Source organism: Schistocerca cancellata, chromosome 2 (genome assembly GCF_023864275.1).
Source record: "Schistocerca cancellata isolate TAMUIC-IGC-003103 chromosome 2, iqSchCanc2.1, whole genome shotgun sequence".
Lineage (NCBI taxonomy): Eukaryota > Metazoa > Arthropoda > Insecta > Orthoptera > Acrididae > Schistocerca > Schistocerca cancellata.
Window position 1 is genome coordinate 389,885,830 of NC_064627.1, and position 17,900 is coordinate 389,903,729.

Below are 17,900 nucleotides of genomic sequence, written 5' to 3' on the forward strand. Positions count from 1 at the left end.
GTTTCGCATACCAGCAGTTGCGAAGGCAAATAGAGGCCACGAGGGTGTAGAACTGCTGGAGAGGGCGCACACAGCAGTTTCCATGGCGCAAGTCATGGGCAAGAGAGGGTCACTGGCCAACCTAAGTGTTATGCATACGTGACACGAAGCGGTGCATTAGCGAAACAGAGGCGCAGAGCCAAGTATAAATAGTGTCGTTTTCTAACGAGATTCATTCAAGTGTGGCAGCTCTCCCAGACAGCGGGGCGTGTCACGCCACCGGACTACATGCAGCAACTGATGGGGCGACAGCATCCCAGTCTACTGCAGGTCGTTGGTTCGACCCTCTGAGGCCGACGCGGGGTCTGCAGCCAGCCAGGGCAGGGCACTCTCTGGCTCACTACTGCAGACAGTCGTCTCGGCTCCCGAAACATGGTGGAGACTTCCGAGGCGAGGGCCGCAGATACGGACGCCAGATAGTGGGCGCTTGTTGGTCGCTGCGATCTCAGCCACGCCAGCGAGGAGAAGGATGTAGCTGGCCTCCTGCAGCTCGCACCGAGCGGCACTGATGCGGCAGGGACGTGGACCACCGAGTCAACTGTGGCATCTTGACGATGCCACAACTCCACTGGCGTACAAGGCCAGCTTGACACAGCACATTGCACTGGGTCGCTGGGGTGGTGGCCTCAGCATTGCTGGGCCCTGTGACACAGACCAAGGTGGACGGAGCATTGTAATGGAAACAAATAAATCATTTGGAAAGTTCTTGCCGAGTTTTAATATGGCACCTTCTGGCACCCGTCCACTATGTCTGGTGTCTTCACGCCACATTTGGCATCTGATACCGCAACACCGCTAAAGAAAACACTAAATGCAGAAGGATATGAACACAGCTTACAGAACAGCATAATACGTTCAGTAGAGGAACAGTTCAAAGATGACGAATGTTGGTATCAGCATGACAATATTCCCAGACACAAAGCAACATCAGTGAGGCAATGGTTTGTGGAAATAATGTTCCTCAAATACAGTAGCCTGCCCAGACTCCCGACCTGAACCCAATGGCACACCCTTTGGATGAGTTAGAAATAGAATTCGCTCCAGACCTCCACATCCAACATAACTACCTTCTGTGGTTTCGGTTCTTGAGGAAAAATGGGCTGCTATTCCTGCACAGAAATTGAAATATTTGATTGAATCTTCCCCAGCAAAGCTCAAGCCGTTATAAAGGTGAAGGATGAACAAACCGCATATTAATGTCGACTAATAGGTGTGAGGATACTTCTGATCAGATACTGTACGGGTCAGGGCTGCTTCGGAAATAAAAATGTAGGAAAAGATCAAATGTTATCTGTAGCACTCGATTAATGGAGACTAAGTGCTGTAGTCTCAAGATTAGACCAGATCCAAAATAAAGAAATTATAAAAATGGTGGAAGTGGAAAAGAGCATAATGGAAGCTATTGAGGACAAGGTTACTATAGTACAGTCTTTTAGAACAAACTGCTGGTAATAGATGGTCAACAAAAGTATCGCGATGGAACTCAGATGGATAAAGGAAACGTGGTATAGAAGATGGCTGACGGTTGTCATTGAAACTATGGACTCCAGGAGCCTGTAAGAGAGGGACTGGGTAGACGCTGAACTGTGGTGGTTGAGAAGCGAGAAACAATATTAGCTGTAAATTCATGTGTTGGCCTAATAACCAAAAACGATATTTATAATATCCAACGAGACAGATTTTTTTAAAAATTTTGAACTATACTGATCCCCTAGAACATTATGACATACCTAATACCCGGTATGTCCATTTTAGCAACGAATAACAGCAGCGATGCATCGCGGCATGGAAGCAATGAGGGCTTCGTAGGTCGCTGGAGGGAAGCCACCACATCTGCAGACACAAGTCACCTGAATCCCGTAAATTCTGGGAAGGGGGCCAATGAGCTCTGATGTCACGTTCAATCACATCCCAGATGTGTTCCATCGCGTTCAGCTATGCTGAGTTGAGAGGCCAGCACATCAACTGGAACTCGCTACTGTGTTCCTTGAATCACGGCATCACACACCTGGCCTTGTGACGTGGCGCATTATGTTGTTGAAAACTACCACTGTCGTCGGGAAACGTGATCGTCATGAAGGAATGTACGTGGTCTGCAACCAATGGACGATACTCCTTGGCCTAGCACAGGCTCCACTGGACCCATGGATGCCCACGTGAATGCTCCCCGGAGCATAATGTTGCCGCCGCCAGATTGTCTGTACCCCGCAGTACAGGTTCAAGGAGCTGTTCCCTGGAAGACTGATTCGCACCCTCCCGTAGGAATGCTGCCAACGTCCAGTGCCGATAGTCACGTGCCCATTTCACCCGTAGCTGCTGATGTCGTGGTGCTAACATTGGTACACGCATGGGTCGTCGGCTGCCGAGGCCCACCGTTAGGAGTGTTCAGTGCACTGTTTGTTCAGACACACTTGTACTCTGCCTAGCATTTAAAGTCTGATCTTAGTTCTGCCACTGTCAGCCGCCTGTCCTGTTTTACCGGTCTGCACAGCCTACGATGTCTGTAATGAGGTTGGTGGCGTAACCCCACGATGACTGGAAGTGTTTTCACCTCGATTTCGCCACGTGTTGCAGACACTCGCCACAGCACTCCTCGAACACCCGACAAGTCGAGCAGTTTCCGAAATGCTCGTGCCGAGCCTCCGGGACATCACAATCTGCCCTCGGCCAAACTCAGATAGACCGCGCGCCTTCCCCATTCTGCACACGGACAGCACGCTCACTGATACTACATACTCCTTGCGTGTGTCTGACCAGCAGTCATTCCTCGCCAGATGATGCTGCTATCGCCTGGACTGGTTTATACCGGTGGTTGAACGGTATTTAGAATGTTCTGGCTGACCAACGTATGTCCTAATGTTTACAGATTTGGAGAATACTTGAAAATAACAAAGCGATGCAGTGATAATGCGCTTGCTTATTGGTGTTTGCAATCAAACTTTAGAAAAAAAGAGAACAGCTGCCTAATGAACAGAATATGAAAAAAAAAGACTGAGGGGGAAGTGCAGTACCTGCTTCGTTATTTATAACTTACGTGACATCGCAGCAGCATTAGAAATGGTAGATCTACAGGCCATAGTAAATTTCCTTCCTTCTTTTGAGGAAAGCTTCACTTCAAAGAGCTGAAATTTACACATAGTATGTAATATGTACTACACAATGCATCCAGAGCGTTGAGACAGCGGGAAAAAACTATGATTCGAAAGTGAGAATTAAACTTTTCAACAGAACTACTGTAGTCTCGCCGTTTTACTGAGACCGCAGAGTCACTCATTTAATAAGAATAGCGCTGAACAATAAATCAATGTCTTTGGTGATTTTTGTTTTATGGACATTAGGTCTTGGTCCAAGGCAATAATTCTCTGTCTACCATTTCATCTCACAGTGCTGGAGAAATCATCAAGGGCTGTAAAGACTCAGATAACAGATTCAAACTTAAAGAAGCGTAGCAGCCCCAACTGCTTTACACTTATCCATGCAACGGTCAGTTCGTGACGTCATCAAACGCTACTCAAGATCGCTGAGTCGCGCCGGCGAGTATTATGGTGCTGTTTGCTTAATTTAGCACTAAGGCATACGTAACTTCTTTCATTTCACTCCTCCTTCTTTTATGTTAAGTTGTGTTTGGAGTAATTGAATTTCCATGGCCTCCTTGTACGTCATAGTATAGTAATGACTAGATGTTGATAAAACCATACTATCGGAGGAACGAATTTCGTGGTACGTTGGTCCCAGCGCATGTTCGATTACTGCCAAGTTATCTGAGTTAGCCAGATTACAATTATTGTAGTGCTGTTAAGTCGGTTTAGTTCCTATGTTTACTTGACCGCAGTTGGATGGGATTTTATATAGATCTGCTGGCTACTGCCAGTCCCCCATCCCCTAAGATGTTGTGTAGGGGAGCGTGGCAGTAGTCATACTGCTGCTCTTAGGCCTAATGTTATTGAAAATTAATCACTTAGTTTTGCACAGTTAAGCCTCATAAAAGAAAGGAATTAAAATCGAATAAAAGACCATTCCTTTTGGTAATATAGTTGTAAGAAACACAGATGGAGACTGTGTTGATGTAGGTGATCACATTGTTTCTTACAAGTACATGGAGGTCATCTCCTAGCATGTAGTGGTAGGAAAGGAGTATGGAGGCATGAATGGGAATACAAATGGATCATTACGTCTGGAAGGGGGTCGATATTGAGCTAAGAAGTATCTGATCAGTGGGTTGAACAGGAAGAAACAGTGGTCAGATGATTGGTGGGGTGGGTTTTGGAGCTTTAATAGGGGGAAGGGGAGCAATAGCTATAACTGGTAGATGAATAAATGCCAGCACGGAACTCTGGGTTAGGGAGAGGTGACCTGTCACGTTTCTTTGGTGTTGGACATCGACAGTGTGGAGGTGGAAGGAGGGGTTGTGGCATGTTGGTGTAGACCCTGCATCAGTCAGGAATTGGAGAGATAGTGGGGTTTCGATCTTTAAGCTTACAGGACGTACAGGATCTGCGAAAATGTTCAAGGTATTTGAGGATAGGGCAAGCTTTAACTAACTAGTACAGGATGCCTATAGGACAGAGATGATGGATACAAAAGTCGTGGTAGAGTCCATGGTTCTCAAAGAATTATGAAGAGTGATAAAATTTAGTTATCAAGATTTAAGCTACGTTGGTTACGATAAGAATGCACTGGACTGGGCTTTGGTAGGTGTGGAGGACGCGGGAGGAATGTAATCTCCATGCACGGATTCTTAGTGATATTAACTGCTGTCTGTTTCTTGGATGGTTAGTGGATGATGACGCCAGAGGAGTTCGCAGGCGGTGGTTGGTCCAATATATTTTCTTATGTGTTAGTGAGCTGAATGGATGGTGAGATTATGGGTTTGGCGTAAAATTTCTGACAGGGCTGTTGCGTGGAAAGACTACTCGGCAGAGCCATGTTTCTACGAAGTAGTGGACACGCATCACTCCAGTATAGCAACTGACGTGCAGAACCCACCACTGCGTATCAACTGTCGAGCTGTGTAGTTACAGGGCGTGGAAAGATCAGAGAGATGCGAGGCGAGACTGACCCCTTGCGGACTTGCAGGGTGGCGGGATGTTCTGCGCCTCGTAGAAGGCGGGCAGCCCGTAGTCGGTGACCTTGAGCACCCAGCGCGCGTCGATGACGCAGTTCCGCGACGTGAGGTAGCCGTGCACGCGCACCGGCGTCGTGTGTAGGTAGCGCATGCCCTGCAACACAGCACACACACACGTCTGCGTTACCAAATCCTGCTAACATTCGTTGGAGCTATTGTGCATGACGAACTGCATCTGCCATTTAAATTACTGGTTTATGTAAGTATGATGTACAACCAGACACCTTTTGAATTTGATACGACACCTTTTGAATTTGATACGATTATGGTACCTTTAACTAGTTTTCGAACCACTACAGGCTCAACATTAGGAAGGGTGTTACAAGAAGATTACAGTATGGATCATGGGCAACTAGACCTGGTACTGGCGGAAACATGGAAACTGCTGACATAACGACCATTCAGTTTCGTAAACATTTTGTTAACTAAATTCCCGTTGTTTCCGTCACCACTAAGACCCTAACGTCTAACTGCACATGGTTCCAGTAACACCTCAATTTGATGTTGAGCCTGCAGTTGCTTAGTATCTTATTAATAGCACAATAAATCATATCAAATTCGAAAAGCAATTAGTTGCACATTGTACCTACTTAAACCTCCAATGGCAGTAATGTAAACGACACAAAAATTAAACTAGAAATAGCCACAAAAAACTTGAGTAAAAGCTATATTTGCAAGGACACCTCTGTAGAGGTAACCATGAATTTTGAATTATGGGAGCGAGAAAATGAAGTTATGGAATTTACGTTTTGCTCGTTTGCAGCTACATATCAGCAGTCTTGGTGCACACTGACATTTGTGCGCTACAGTACCGTAGCACGTCGCTAGAAGAGCCGGCAGACGAATTTCATTGTGTCCCACTTAGCGTCATCTCTCAATGAGGGTGCCGACTTGAGTCTTCGCGAAATCTCATTTTATTCTACGAAAATTTGTGAAACAAGGTGAGAGTGAAGTGAGGAAGGTCTGAAAAGCAATGTATATAAGTACAACCAGCAAAGAAAAGCAAGAGTCGTCAGGCGCATTTTCTCTAACGTTTGGATAGATATTTGCAATTACGTTTTTGCATTGTGTAGCCGGAGTCAACCTAAATAAATACTACTCATCATATCTTTTCGGCGATGCTCAGTATCAAGAGAAAGCGTCGGATTGTTTCCTATTACACTCTCCGTCTTCAGGCCACGAGTGGCCTACCGGGACCATCCGACCGCCGCGTCATCCTCAAGGCCGCCCGGAGTGGTCGTGCGGTTCTCGCAGATTCGAATCCTGCTTCGGGCATGGATGTGTGTGATGTCCTTAGGTTAGTTCGGTCTAATTAGTTCTAAGTTCTAGGCAACTGATGACCTCAGAAGTTAAGTCGCATAGTGCTCAGAGCCATTTCATGCTCAGAGGAGGATGCGGATAGGAGGGGCGTGGGGTCAGCACACCGCTCTCCCGGCCGTTATGATGGTATTCTTGACCGAAGCCGCTACTATTCGATCGAGTAGCTCCTCAATTGGCATCACGAGACTGAGTGCACCCCGAAAAATGGCAACAGCGCGTGGACAAACAAAATTATTTTTAAATCGGAATTTTGCGTGCTCATTCCATATATCGCTCTCAAATGAGTCTAGCGGGACGTTCGTACTATTGATACATATTAACAGGGAGAGTAAAACACGAATAACAAACAGTAATCCAGCAGCGGCTCTGTAGCACTGCATGCTTAGCGGTAGCAGGCCAGGGCAGTGTTATTGCTGCTGGAGTACTGGTCATTCTTCGAGTTTTACTGCCCCTGCTAATACGCATCAATAGTACGAATGTCGCGCTAGACTCATTTGAGAACGCTATATGGAATGAGCGCGCAAAATTCCGATTTAAAAATCACTTTGCTCATAACGAGAAACAAACCGACGCTTTCAGTCGGCAATGGGCGTCACATGAAACATGTGATGAGCAATTGTTTGGACTAACTCCAGCTAAGCAATACAAAAACGAAATTGTAAATATCTGCTGTAACACCAGAAAAAGTGCATCTGGCGAGTCTTAGGACAGACACCCTCTATAATACAAGGGAAAATATCGGATGCTGTCAAGTCATAGAAACGCATAAAAGCAAACCAACATGTACACATTCATTTTCACAGTTAATGTAGCTTTAGAAATAAAACAAAATCCACTGAAGATGATAGACAAATGGTTCAAATGGCTCTGAGCACTATGGGACTTAACATCTGTGGTCATCAGTCCCCTAGAACTTAGAACTACTTAAACCCAACCAACCCAAGGACATCACACACATCCATGCCCGAGGCAGGATTCGAACCTGCGATCGTAGCAGTCGCGCGGTTCCGGACTTGAGCGCCTAGAACCGCTAGACCGCCGCGGCCGGCGATGATAGACAGATGCCGAAACATGACTGGTCACAAACTACCAAAATGAAGTACATTGTGTTTTGCGGTAGGCGGAGTTTCAGTAACCCAGAACTGCAGTACACGTAAGAATGATAAATTACCGCGAGAACAGTAAGTTCGATGTGGCAGACGAATTGGTGAGTCAATAAGCAGAACAACCGTTTATATCGTAAAGAAATTTCTAAAAAAAAGCTCAGCATACTGTGTGACAAATCCGATTTATGTCGAGAAGTAAAGGGATAGTGTAAATATTTGGTACGTAGTACATCCGCCGCTGAGAGACATGATAATTAACTTAGAAAGATCCGCTTCAGTTGTACTGATGTTGGCCGGTCTTTGTGGCCGAGTGGTTCTAGGCGCTTCAGTCTGGAACCACGAGACCGCTACGGTCGCAAGTTCGAATCCTGCCTCGGGCATGGATCTGTGTGGTGTCCTTAGGTTAGTTACGTTTAAGTAGTTCTCCGTTCTAGGGGACTGATGACCTCAGATGTTAAGTCCTATAGTGCTCAGAGCCATTTGAACCATTTTTGCACTGATATTTATTTCTCTCTGTATTAATTAGGAAAGTATAAACATAAAATAATGACGTCACTTGTCGTCCACTACCGAAAAGTCGGGAAAACTCATTATCTGGCCTGTCTTCCGTAGCGAAAATTGAAACATACTTAATAATATGAGGCTAACAAATGATATGGTATCCGTTTAGCCAAGAAACCTTCAGTGGCAATAGATGTAAGGGGCCTGAGACGTGTCCTGTGGTCACGCAGATGCCAGACAAGTTCAGCAGAGGCGCTGTTCGTATTACGCATTCGCAGCATTAGTACCGTGCACCGATCGTCCTCTAGGAGGCTTATCGATGCACGTGCGTTGCTTATTGTCTTGCAACTTGAAGCAATGCACTCTCATCTGCAAGTAGCTTCACGCGTGATAATCAAAGTATATGTTCAAAAGAAGCAAGTGAAGGGAAAGTACTACACCCAAAAAATTAATGCCCAATTTGAGTAGTGGGTTATCAATGGCGACAAATACTAGAGATGCATGCATTCCCATTGAGGGACACTGGAAAAGCGGCATGTGGCCCCGTCGGGTAGACCGATTATAATCTTGGCGACATATCACAGCAAGCAGTAGCAACCTTAAAATATCTAGAAGTAAACCGTATTCCTCAAATTTTTCCGCCGTGGTCGTTATGTCGCGTGTTTGTTGGAATAGGATGATCCTTCCACTCTGCAGCGGAGTGAGTGCAGTTTTAAAATCTCCAGAGAGGTCAAATCTGTTCTGCAGAGACGAGATCGTATGACCGGCTGCACCGTTTACCCGCGACATCTTTCCTGTCAAGAGCGCTAATCTCGTAATGTGTGAAGTAGCATAGCCGTAGTGACAGAAATGAAGCTGTCGAAGTTAAGTGGAGATACGTATTTCGATCGTCGATAGTTAAAAAATTTTATCGCTCTATCCGTCCGCCCCTCCCCCCCCCCCCCCCCCAACCCTTCCCATCTCACCTCTCTGTATTCGCTTAGAGATGTGCATGATCTACGGACTCCAGTCTGGCAAACATTGAAGAAAGGCAAACCTACATTTTCACCATTTGTAGACTTTGATTTGGAGAACCCTTTTGACAACTTTGAGTCGAATACACTCTTTGAAAATATTAAGGAAGCAGGGATAAAATAAAGGGAGCAAAACGTTATCTACAACTTGAAAAAGACTACAGCTGCAAGAGTCGAAGGACATGAAGGAGTAGTGACACTTGAGAAGAGAATGAAATTAGGTTGTAACCTAACCCCAATGAAATTCAATCTGTATATTGAACAAACAGTAAAGGACAGCCGGCTGGAGTGGCCGAGCGGTTCTAGGCGCTACAGTGTGGAACCGCGCGACCGCTACGGTCGCAGGTTCGAATCCTGCCTCGGGCATGGATATGTGCGATGTCCTTAGGTTAGTTAGGTTTAAGTAGTTCTGCGTTCTATGGGACTGATGACCTCAGTCGTTAAGTCCCATAGTGCTCAGAGCCATGTGAACCATTTTGAAGTGAAGGACACCACGGAGAAATTCAAAAAGTCAAGAAGAAATAAAAACTCTGCGGTTTGCCGATGACGACGTAAGTATGTCAGGGACGGCAAAGGACTTGGATGATCTGTAGAACGTAATGTATAATGTCTTGAAAAAAGGCAATAAGATAGCATCGATGAAACTAAAACAAGAGTAATAAAACATACCAGAATTAAGTCAGCTGATGGTGAGGTAGTTATATCACGGAATGAAAAACGGTAAGCAGCCTACCTACCTGGGTAGTAAGATAACTGACGATAGCCGAAGTAGAGAGGATATAAAAATGCAGACTGGCAATAGCAAGAAAACTGCTTCAGACAAAAAGGAATGTTTAACATCGGATATAAATTTTAGAGTTAGCGAGTCTTTTTCTGTGCGTATTTCTGTGCAGTGCTCACCTGTAAGGAAGTGAAATGTGGACGATTAGGAATTCAGGCAAGACGAGTGGTACTGCAGTAGAATGTTGAAGTTTAGTTGGGTAGATCTGGTATCTTATGTGTAGATACTGAATCAAATTTGGAAACAATAGAAATTTGCGCTACAATTTGACTAAACAAGCGATCGGTTGATAGAACACGTTCTCGGAACCGTCAGTTTGGTAATGGAGGAAATGTAGATAGTAAAAACTGTAGAGGGAGACGAAGGCCTTACTAGAGTAACCAGGTAATAGGTTGAAGTAACAGGACGCAGTAGCGAAACCACCCAACAACGTTCCTCGACTTGTGCTGTATTGAGAATTCCCACAGTGTAGGGGCACTCCTCCACTCCTCCTGGGGATAGACAACGCCCTTCCTGCATTGTCTCCTACTGGTGTTTGTTCACCATTTCAGTGACGGTTTCCTGCCGATTATACACAAACCCCGAGGAGGAAACACGAACAGAAACTGCTGAGGATTTTATTGAAGCGTGACCGAGATCGAACTTCTCTGATAACTGTTATCACTAGTGGTGGTAGCGCGCATACCAATTTGCAATGCACATTTCCACTGACATCTAGAGACGAATAACGTCGATGTTTCGATTCTATCCAATGGGTCACTTCTCTCAAAGTTTCCAGCAGCTAAACAAATGTTGCCAAAGATGGATTTTGATCACTGAAGATAACATCCTAAGTGAATAAGAGCATTTTGTCCATATTTCACCTTTACTCGATATCATTCACGGAAGTTTCGAAATCGTCTTCTACAAAGCGCGTCTCGAGATTTGAATATGAGTGTATATCGTGCCTGGTATGCAGTTGCGCTTGCAGCCTACGTTCATCTCACTGCCTTCGTGGGCTCTTTTCTATCGTGTGAAAATGGCTGAGACTGTTGCACGCCGTGTGTGAATTACGTTCAGTGATCCGATTTCTCGATGCTTACGTCCACAACGACGCTGGCGATGAAAAATAGGCTTCTTCCGTGGGTGTGCAGCCTAAACAGCATTTTATGCAGTGTCGTTATTCAAATAGAGCCAATCTGAAAAAAGTGTAAGTAAACATCAGAAAAAAAAGCAGTAACTGTGTACCGGATTAAAAAAAGGCATGCCGTTGGGTGGATTTCACAGAATGGAACACAACAACTTTAGAGGTGTACGAAGCGTCGTCGCTATTGAGATGGGAGATCTGTGAACAGGCGTGCAGTATGAGTCATGCGCAAGACAGGTCCCATCAGATGGCTCGAGTGCATGTAGTTTCTATGCGATATGACAGAGGTCAGTAACTGACGGACACTGTTTGCGCTGCAGCCAAATACTGTCAACTTTATTTCCGTTTTTTTAGTTTAATTTTCTAATTGTTTATTAATTACTACTCTTACTGTGTTTAGTGAGGGACTGAATGAAGGTGTGAATGTGAAATACTATTTTATGTGAAGTTTTTACACTATACAGTGAAGTAATTGGTTACGTGAGGGATGTTCGAGAATGACGTGTATGTTAGTCGTTTGTACCGGGGAATTTGGTATAAACTACTTTGTCAGTTTATCATACTACGGAAGTGATATTATGATTTCAGTAAAATAGTTTTGTTAAAAGGGAATTAATTTTATATTTGTGGGTTTTCAGAGTTTATTTATGGCAATTTACTGTCCTGATTCAGTGACGAATTTTGATTGGTTCTGTATATATCCGCGGCATTGAGCGGCTTGGGTGCTGCTTTTCGATTGGCTGCGATGTTTCTCTGCCAATTAGAAATTACCATATTCGCCCGGCTTTTGGGAACGGGAAGGTTTTTTTTGTGTAGAGAGTGGAGTTGAGTCTGGGTTTGGGTCTCTTAGTGATCAGATCTGTTGATATGTACTCCATTGAAAATTATTAATATTGTCAGATTTCGGTACTAAAATGTTTGAGAAGAGAATTCGAATTAATGCACAGGATGAAATTCAGTACTTTTCGTGACGTTTAAAATATATAAATACCGTGTGGCGTGTTGCTTACTGGCGAACCTGAACAATTTGTTCCTTGAGACTGATACTAGCAACATTTGAACGAGCAGTTCTGAAAGAAACAATCCATTTGTAAACTTTCTGTGAAGGGTAGTTCATAATTAACGTAAACTGGATACGATTATAAGTGAGGCGTGCGTGTGAACTTTTTAGACTAAGTGCAGTTTACAGTAAGACTTCGTAATGGATTGTGTATGCAAGCTTACAGTAACAGAGTGAAATTTTACGCACGCAAATACTTTCATTTAACTGTTCCTTCCACCGACAAAACAAATTTAGTGTGACTTGGGGCTACGAAGTACAGCTGTTTTCCTATAGCTTTCTCCGGCTGAGAGCTGCATTTCAGTGACTTCAAGGGGGCGTGCATCTGAGAAGTGATTCACCGCAAGGTGAGTGGATCTTTGCAATGCGCTCCAACGCAATGTAGGGGCCTCAAAATATATTTTTCAGTATGTATTACAGAATTTAAAGCAACAGGAAGCGTTTCGGATGTTTTGCACACGGATTTTTATTATGACAGTCAGATTAGGTAGAACTCTTGATATTATTTAACGTTTTTCAAACAAGTAGGAGGTAGTAGCTTGGCTTAAGGCTGCACCTTGAAATGTCGGTTAGCTCCACGTAGCAGAGTTTGGTGACGTGGCTCGTGCTAAGTACGAGCCTCCCATCTGAGGCACAAGGAGTCGTACGAACCTCGATGTGATTCTCACGATTTGGTGCTTACAACGAATAGGATTCAGCAGACAACTAAAGCTTCGCTCTCAAATCCCTGTCGCTGTATCTCTCTATTACGCATTGACGAGTCATTAATCGAGACTTAATGTTTCCATAGTACTAATGTTACTTCTTTGTTTTCGGTTTGGGCAGTTCTATCAACTGTAGTAAAAGCATGCTGGAATGTAAATGTCTCGCTACAATGCATTACAACACAGTAACAGATGCCATTATCTAGTGACGGTTTCACGAACGATTTGATTCCATAAGGGCATGAAAGATGTCATTATTTTCATTGTTTTGCAACTTCTTTGACTGCTAAGACATTTGCTTGATAAAATGCGTTATTTGCAAGTTTATTTTTAGTTCTTGATATGTATTTTGACGGTTTTCGCGACGTCCGTGGCCTGTGCGTGATACAGAACTGCCAAAAATTATATCTCGAGAAATAACTTAAACTGACAGAAATAAAAATCGATAGGTCTCTCGGACAGTCGAGAATCTGACCACGTCGGTAACTGGCCGGTTTTGAGCGCGAGTACTCGCGTCTGCTCAGGCACGTGCTCGCGAGCAGGTGCAAGGTCGCGGAGTAGGGAGGGAGGGGAGGGAGGGAAATGCGCGCGCACGTTTGAATAGGGCCGCAGCGTGCCTATTGAATTCGCGCCGACTGTGTAACGTTTAAAGTACTACGATCAACTCTAACAGTCACTTCGCTGGTTAAGAATCATGTCAAGTCGCCGTTGTGTAACCCCAACCATGCTTTCGCAATTTAACCCCCATTGGGAGGAATTGTATCTGTTTACAGAAAAAGATGGTGTTGCAAAATCTTTAGTATGTCACAAAACGCTGAATTCTTTTAGGAAATCTAATTTGCAGCGACATTATATGTCGTACCACGCGAAAGACTACGGAAGTGGAAAATGTGATGGACCAGATCGTGCACAGGAAGTTATTAAACTTAAAAGGAAGCTATCCGAAGAAGATCTGGACGACGAAGAAAAATCAACTGAGGCAGCTCTCAGAGTGAGTTACAAAATTGCTTTGCTTTTAGCAAAATTCCTGCGCCCCTTCACTGATGGCGATTTAATAAAAGAATGTTTGGTCGTTGCAGCGAAACATTTGTGTCCATCTCAAATTGAACAGTTTCGGATTGTGCCATTATCTAACATGACCATTATGCGTCGCATACAGGACATGGCAGACGATGTCCAGAGCCAGCTTGCAAATATCTGTAAAGATTTTATGGCGTATTCTCTAGCTCTGGACGAAAGTGTTGATATCACTGGAACAGCGCAGCTTGCCATATTTATTACAGGTGTTAATAGAGTTATTCAGGTGAGGGAGAACACTACAACCGGAGGTGATATTTTAAGTAGTGTTGAAGAAAGTGTTGAAAATATAGGATTGTCGTGGAATTCTTTAGTTTCAGTGTCTACAGACGGTGCACCAGCGATGACAGGGGAAAAAATCAGGTTTCGTTGCGCTGTTGAAGGAGAAAATGCAAAAACTGACCGTGCCGAATGAAATAAGGGGCGTTCACTGTGTGATCCACCAGGAAAACCTATGTGCAAAGAGTATCACTCTAAAAAATGTGATGAGAGTTGTTGTTCGTACAACCAATTATAGTCTGCCGAAGTGGCCGTGCGGTTCTAGGGGCTGCAGTCTGGAACCGCGAGACCGCTACGGTCGCAGGTTCGAATCCTGCCTTGGGCATGGATGTGTGTGATGTCCTTAGGTTAGTTAGGTTTAACTAGTTCTAAGTTCTAGGGGACTAATGACCTCAGAAGTTGAGTCCCATAGTACTCAGAGCCATTTGAACCAACCAATTATATAAGGAAGCAAGGGCTACAACACAGGCAATTTAAAAGCTTTCTTGATGATGTAGAAAGCCAGCTGCCTTATTACAGCGAGGTCCGCTGGCTTAAACGTGGCGAATTATTAAATAGATTTTTTTGCCTATTAGATGAGATAAATATGTTCATGGAAATAAATAACATGTGTGTTCCTGAATTGAAAGAGCTTTCATGGAAATGTGATCTCGCGTTCTTAGCATATTTAACTAGCCATCTGAATGCTCTGAACATTTCACTACAAGGTAAAGATCTGCTAATTACTCATTTCATAGATCGAATACGAGCTTTTAAAATGAAATTGACACTTTGGGTGAGTCAGCTGGAAACAGGAAATCTAGCTCATTTTCCTAAATTATCATCCATGCAAGATGTTCACAAAGACTGAACGTTATTCACATAGTTTAGTTGGCCTTAAGGAAGAATTTGATCAACGCTTTCAAGATCTGACAGCTCTAGACAGTGATTTTGATCTGTTCTCCTCTCCATATTCAGCGAATATTGAAGAGATTCGTCCTGAGCTGCAACTAGAAATTATTGACTTGCATTGTGACAGAGAATACAGAGACAAATTTCAGAACACGAAAAACATTTTGGAATTCTAAGACACTTCGCTCAGGATAGATTTCCTCGTTTGCACAAACTGGCGGCTACAATAATATCAGTGTTCGGTTCCACGTATGTTTGTGAACAACTGTTCTCTGCATTGAAATGTAACAAGATGCGCCTGAGAAACGCATTGTCTGATCGAAATTTAAACTGCACGCTGCGCCTACAATGCACAAGAACAGTTACTCCGAACATAGACGCAATTGTAAAGGGCAAAAAGTACAAGATAGCCGAGAATCCCACACCTCAGTGACACCTTTTATTGTGTAACAGTTCACAAATTAATACGAATGTAGAGGCATACTCTAAGCTAATAAAATTATGTGGCACGTGTACATTCTCCTTTATTTGTTTCATTTGTCGCAGTAATAATTCCTGAGTGATATCCCTACAGGTGGCCGCGGATTTACCCTACAGGTGGCCGCGGATTTACATTGACTGGCGGCAGCTGTTGTGTGCCCCACGTGACTCTCCCCACTCTCCGCTCTTGTCCGGCAGTGGGGGTAGCGTGCTCGCGCTGCTCCGTGCTCGCGCCTTGCTGCTCACAGCTTGCTCCGCGAGCACGTATGTTGTGAAGCCATGGTTTACGGATTACCTCACTATGGAAACTACAACCTATGAATGCTGAAACGAATCACTCAGAAACTACGAAGTGAAAAGCTGACGTTCGGAATTGTTTTCAAGCACGTTGACACGCTGCTACTTGGACTGTCCAGCAAATTGGGGACACTGAAACGAAACTTTTCGTACCATGCGGCTCCTTGCAACTCTGATCTTAAACATTTGGCTCAGCCATTTCTAAAATTCAAGAAGTGGCATATATGACAACACTCTGGAGACGGTGAAGTATTGAGAAACATCACTCCTGAAGTGGATGAAATCAATAGCGGCGGAATTTATTGCAAGGCCTTAAAATATCTTGTTGCACGGTATCACAAATGCGTGAAGAATATTGACGTATTCGTCTTTTGCGAGCTACTGCAGCCAATTCACGATTCATTTTAACACTTGTTTGAAAACGTCCTGTTTGTGTTGGAGAATGGTAACCTGATATGGTTGGTGTGCAACATTATTGTTATTGCTTGAAATCTATATGAGCATAACTGCAATCAGTGACACAGTACGTCCTTTACCACATATCTGGCTCAAATGGCTCTGAGCACTATGGGACTCAACTGCTGTGGTCATAAGTCCCCTAGAACTTAGAACTACTTAAACCTAACTAACCTAAGGACATCACACACATCCATGCCCGAGGCAGGATTCGAACCTGCGACCGTAACGGTCGTGCGGTTCCAGACTGTAGCGCCTTTAACCGCTCGGCCACTTTGGCCGGCACATATCTGGGGATTGACATTTAGTTTAACCTGTAGACTCACGTAGTTTTGCTACTGATAACAATGCTACGTGTATCTTGATCATTTCTTTCACATTCACGGTTTTTACATGGTTGAAAATTGTTTTGTATTACAAAAAATATGTAGGCCTGTATGTCAACAACAGCCGAAGGTTGTGGAACCCGCCAGCCACGTAAATTACCCTAAATTTCCCTGAGAACTGCAGCTCGCTAAAAATCTGATGATGACTATTGTAAGACGTGTATATTTCTATTGTTTATTGTCAAATCACAATTTATGAAAGATGTTTATATTTTATTAATAGGATTAAGTAGGAATAATTAATATTTGTCATGTTGGAAATAATTGTGGTAGCGCGGAATGTCTGCATCAAAGTATTGTTGACAAGAGAGACCGCAAATTGATATAATTTTTAAAAAAGGCGGAAGAGACCGCGTATGGATACATTTTAAGAAAAGAGCGGGAAAGGCCGTGCATTGATACATTTTGTAATGGTAGCAGCCTAGCAGGGACTGTCTGCACCAGAAAGCATTGTTGGCAGGAGAGACCGCACTTTAGCGTTCGTAGGAAGTCAGTAGTAGAGATGGGCAAAACTGTTCTTTTCAGAGATTGGATCAGAACTGTTCACTCCCTGAAATGAATTAGCTCTTTTTCATGACTCACCACTCATTTACAATAGAAAATAAATGGAAGGCACATTGCCCTTTAAACTTGGTTTATTCCAGTACTATACCTGTATTTTGATCTTATTTGAACCTATTTTGAAGTAACACAGATAATGAGTAAGAATTTTGTATTGTTTATTGAAATTTCCACGATATGACAAAGTTTTTGATTATTGATTTATTTTGCACTATCATGCATGGGTGATCGGAAAATGTTGTAACTTGAGATTTACATTAACAATATATTTGGCTATAATGTATTAAAATTTCATTAACCTCATACAAATACATCGCAAGCCATATATTTTTAAAGTGAACGTTTCCTTTCGAAGACGCCTAAAATCGCAAAATCCGTACCAGAATAAGAAAAAAATATATAAATTTGACTGTAAAACGAAAGTGCTGCATATAGCCTTACGAAGAATAAAACAAGGAAAATATTGGTGTATCACATTTTGCGATACATTTATCGGTTCGCTCGTAATTAAAGCGTAAATTCGAGTGTCCATAATAAAAATCCTATAGTAAGAGGAGTCATCAGGAACCTAATCTAATCAGTTTAAACAAATAAAAATAAAATAAAAACAATTGATGTATACATAACATAATAATGTAATATACATAGCGGTATTACTACGGAGAACAATATCCAGTGGGGACGAACTCCGATGCAGA

At 43.5% G+C, this 17,900-nt stretch overlaps 1 protein-coding gene across 1 annotated transcript in view; it reads right to left on the reverse strand.

The window, feature by feature from the left end:
- The window catches only part of LOC126154306 (retinal guanylyl cyclase 2), a 450,774-nt gene that overhangs the window by 224,899 nt on the left and 207,975 nt on the right, over positions 1-17,900 (reverse strand). Inside the window, exon 6 of the mRNA XM_049916128.1 lies at positions 5,099-5,258. Coding sequence (XP_049772085.1) covers positions 5,099-5,258 — 160 coding nt within the window. The remainder of the gene's footprint in view (positions 1-5,098; positions 5,259-17,900) is intronic.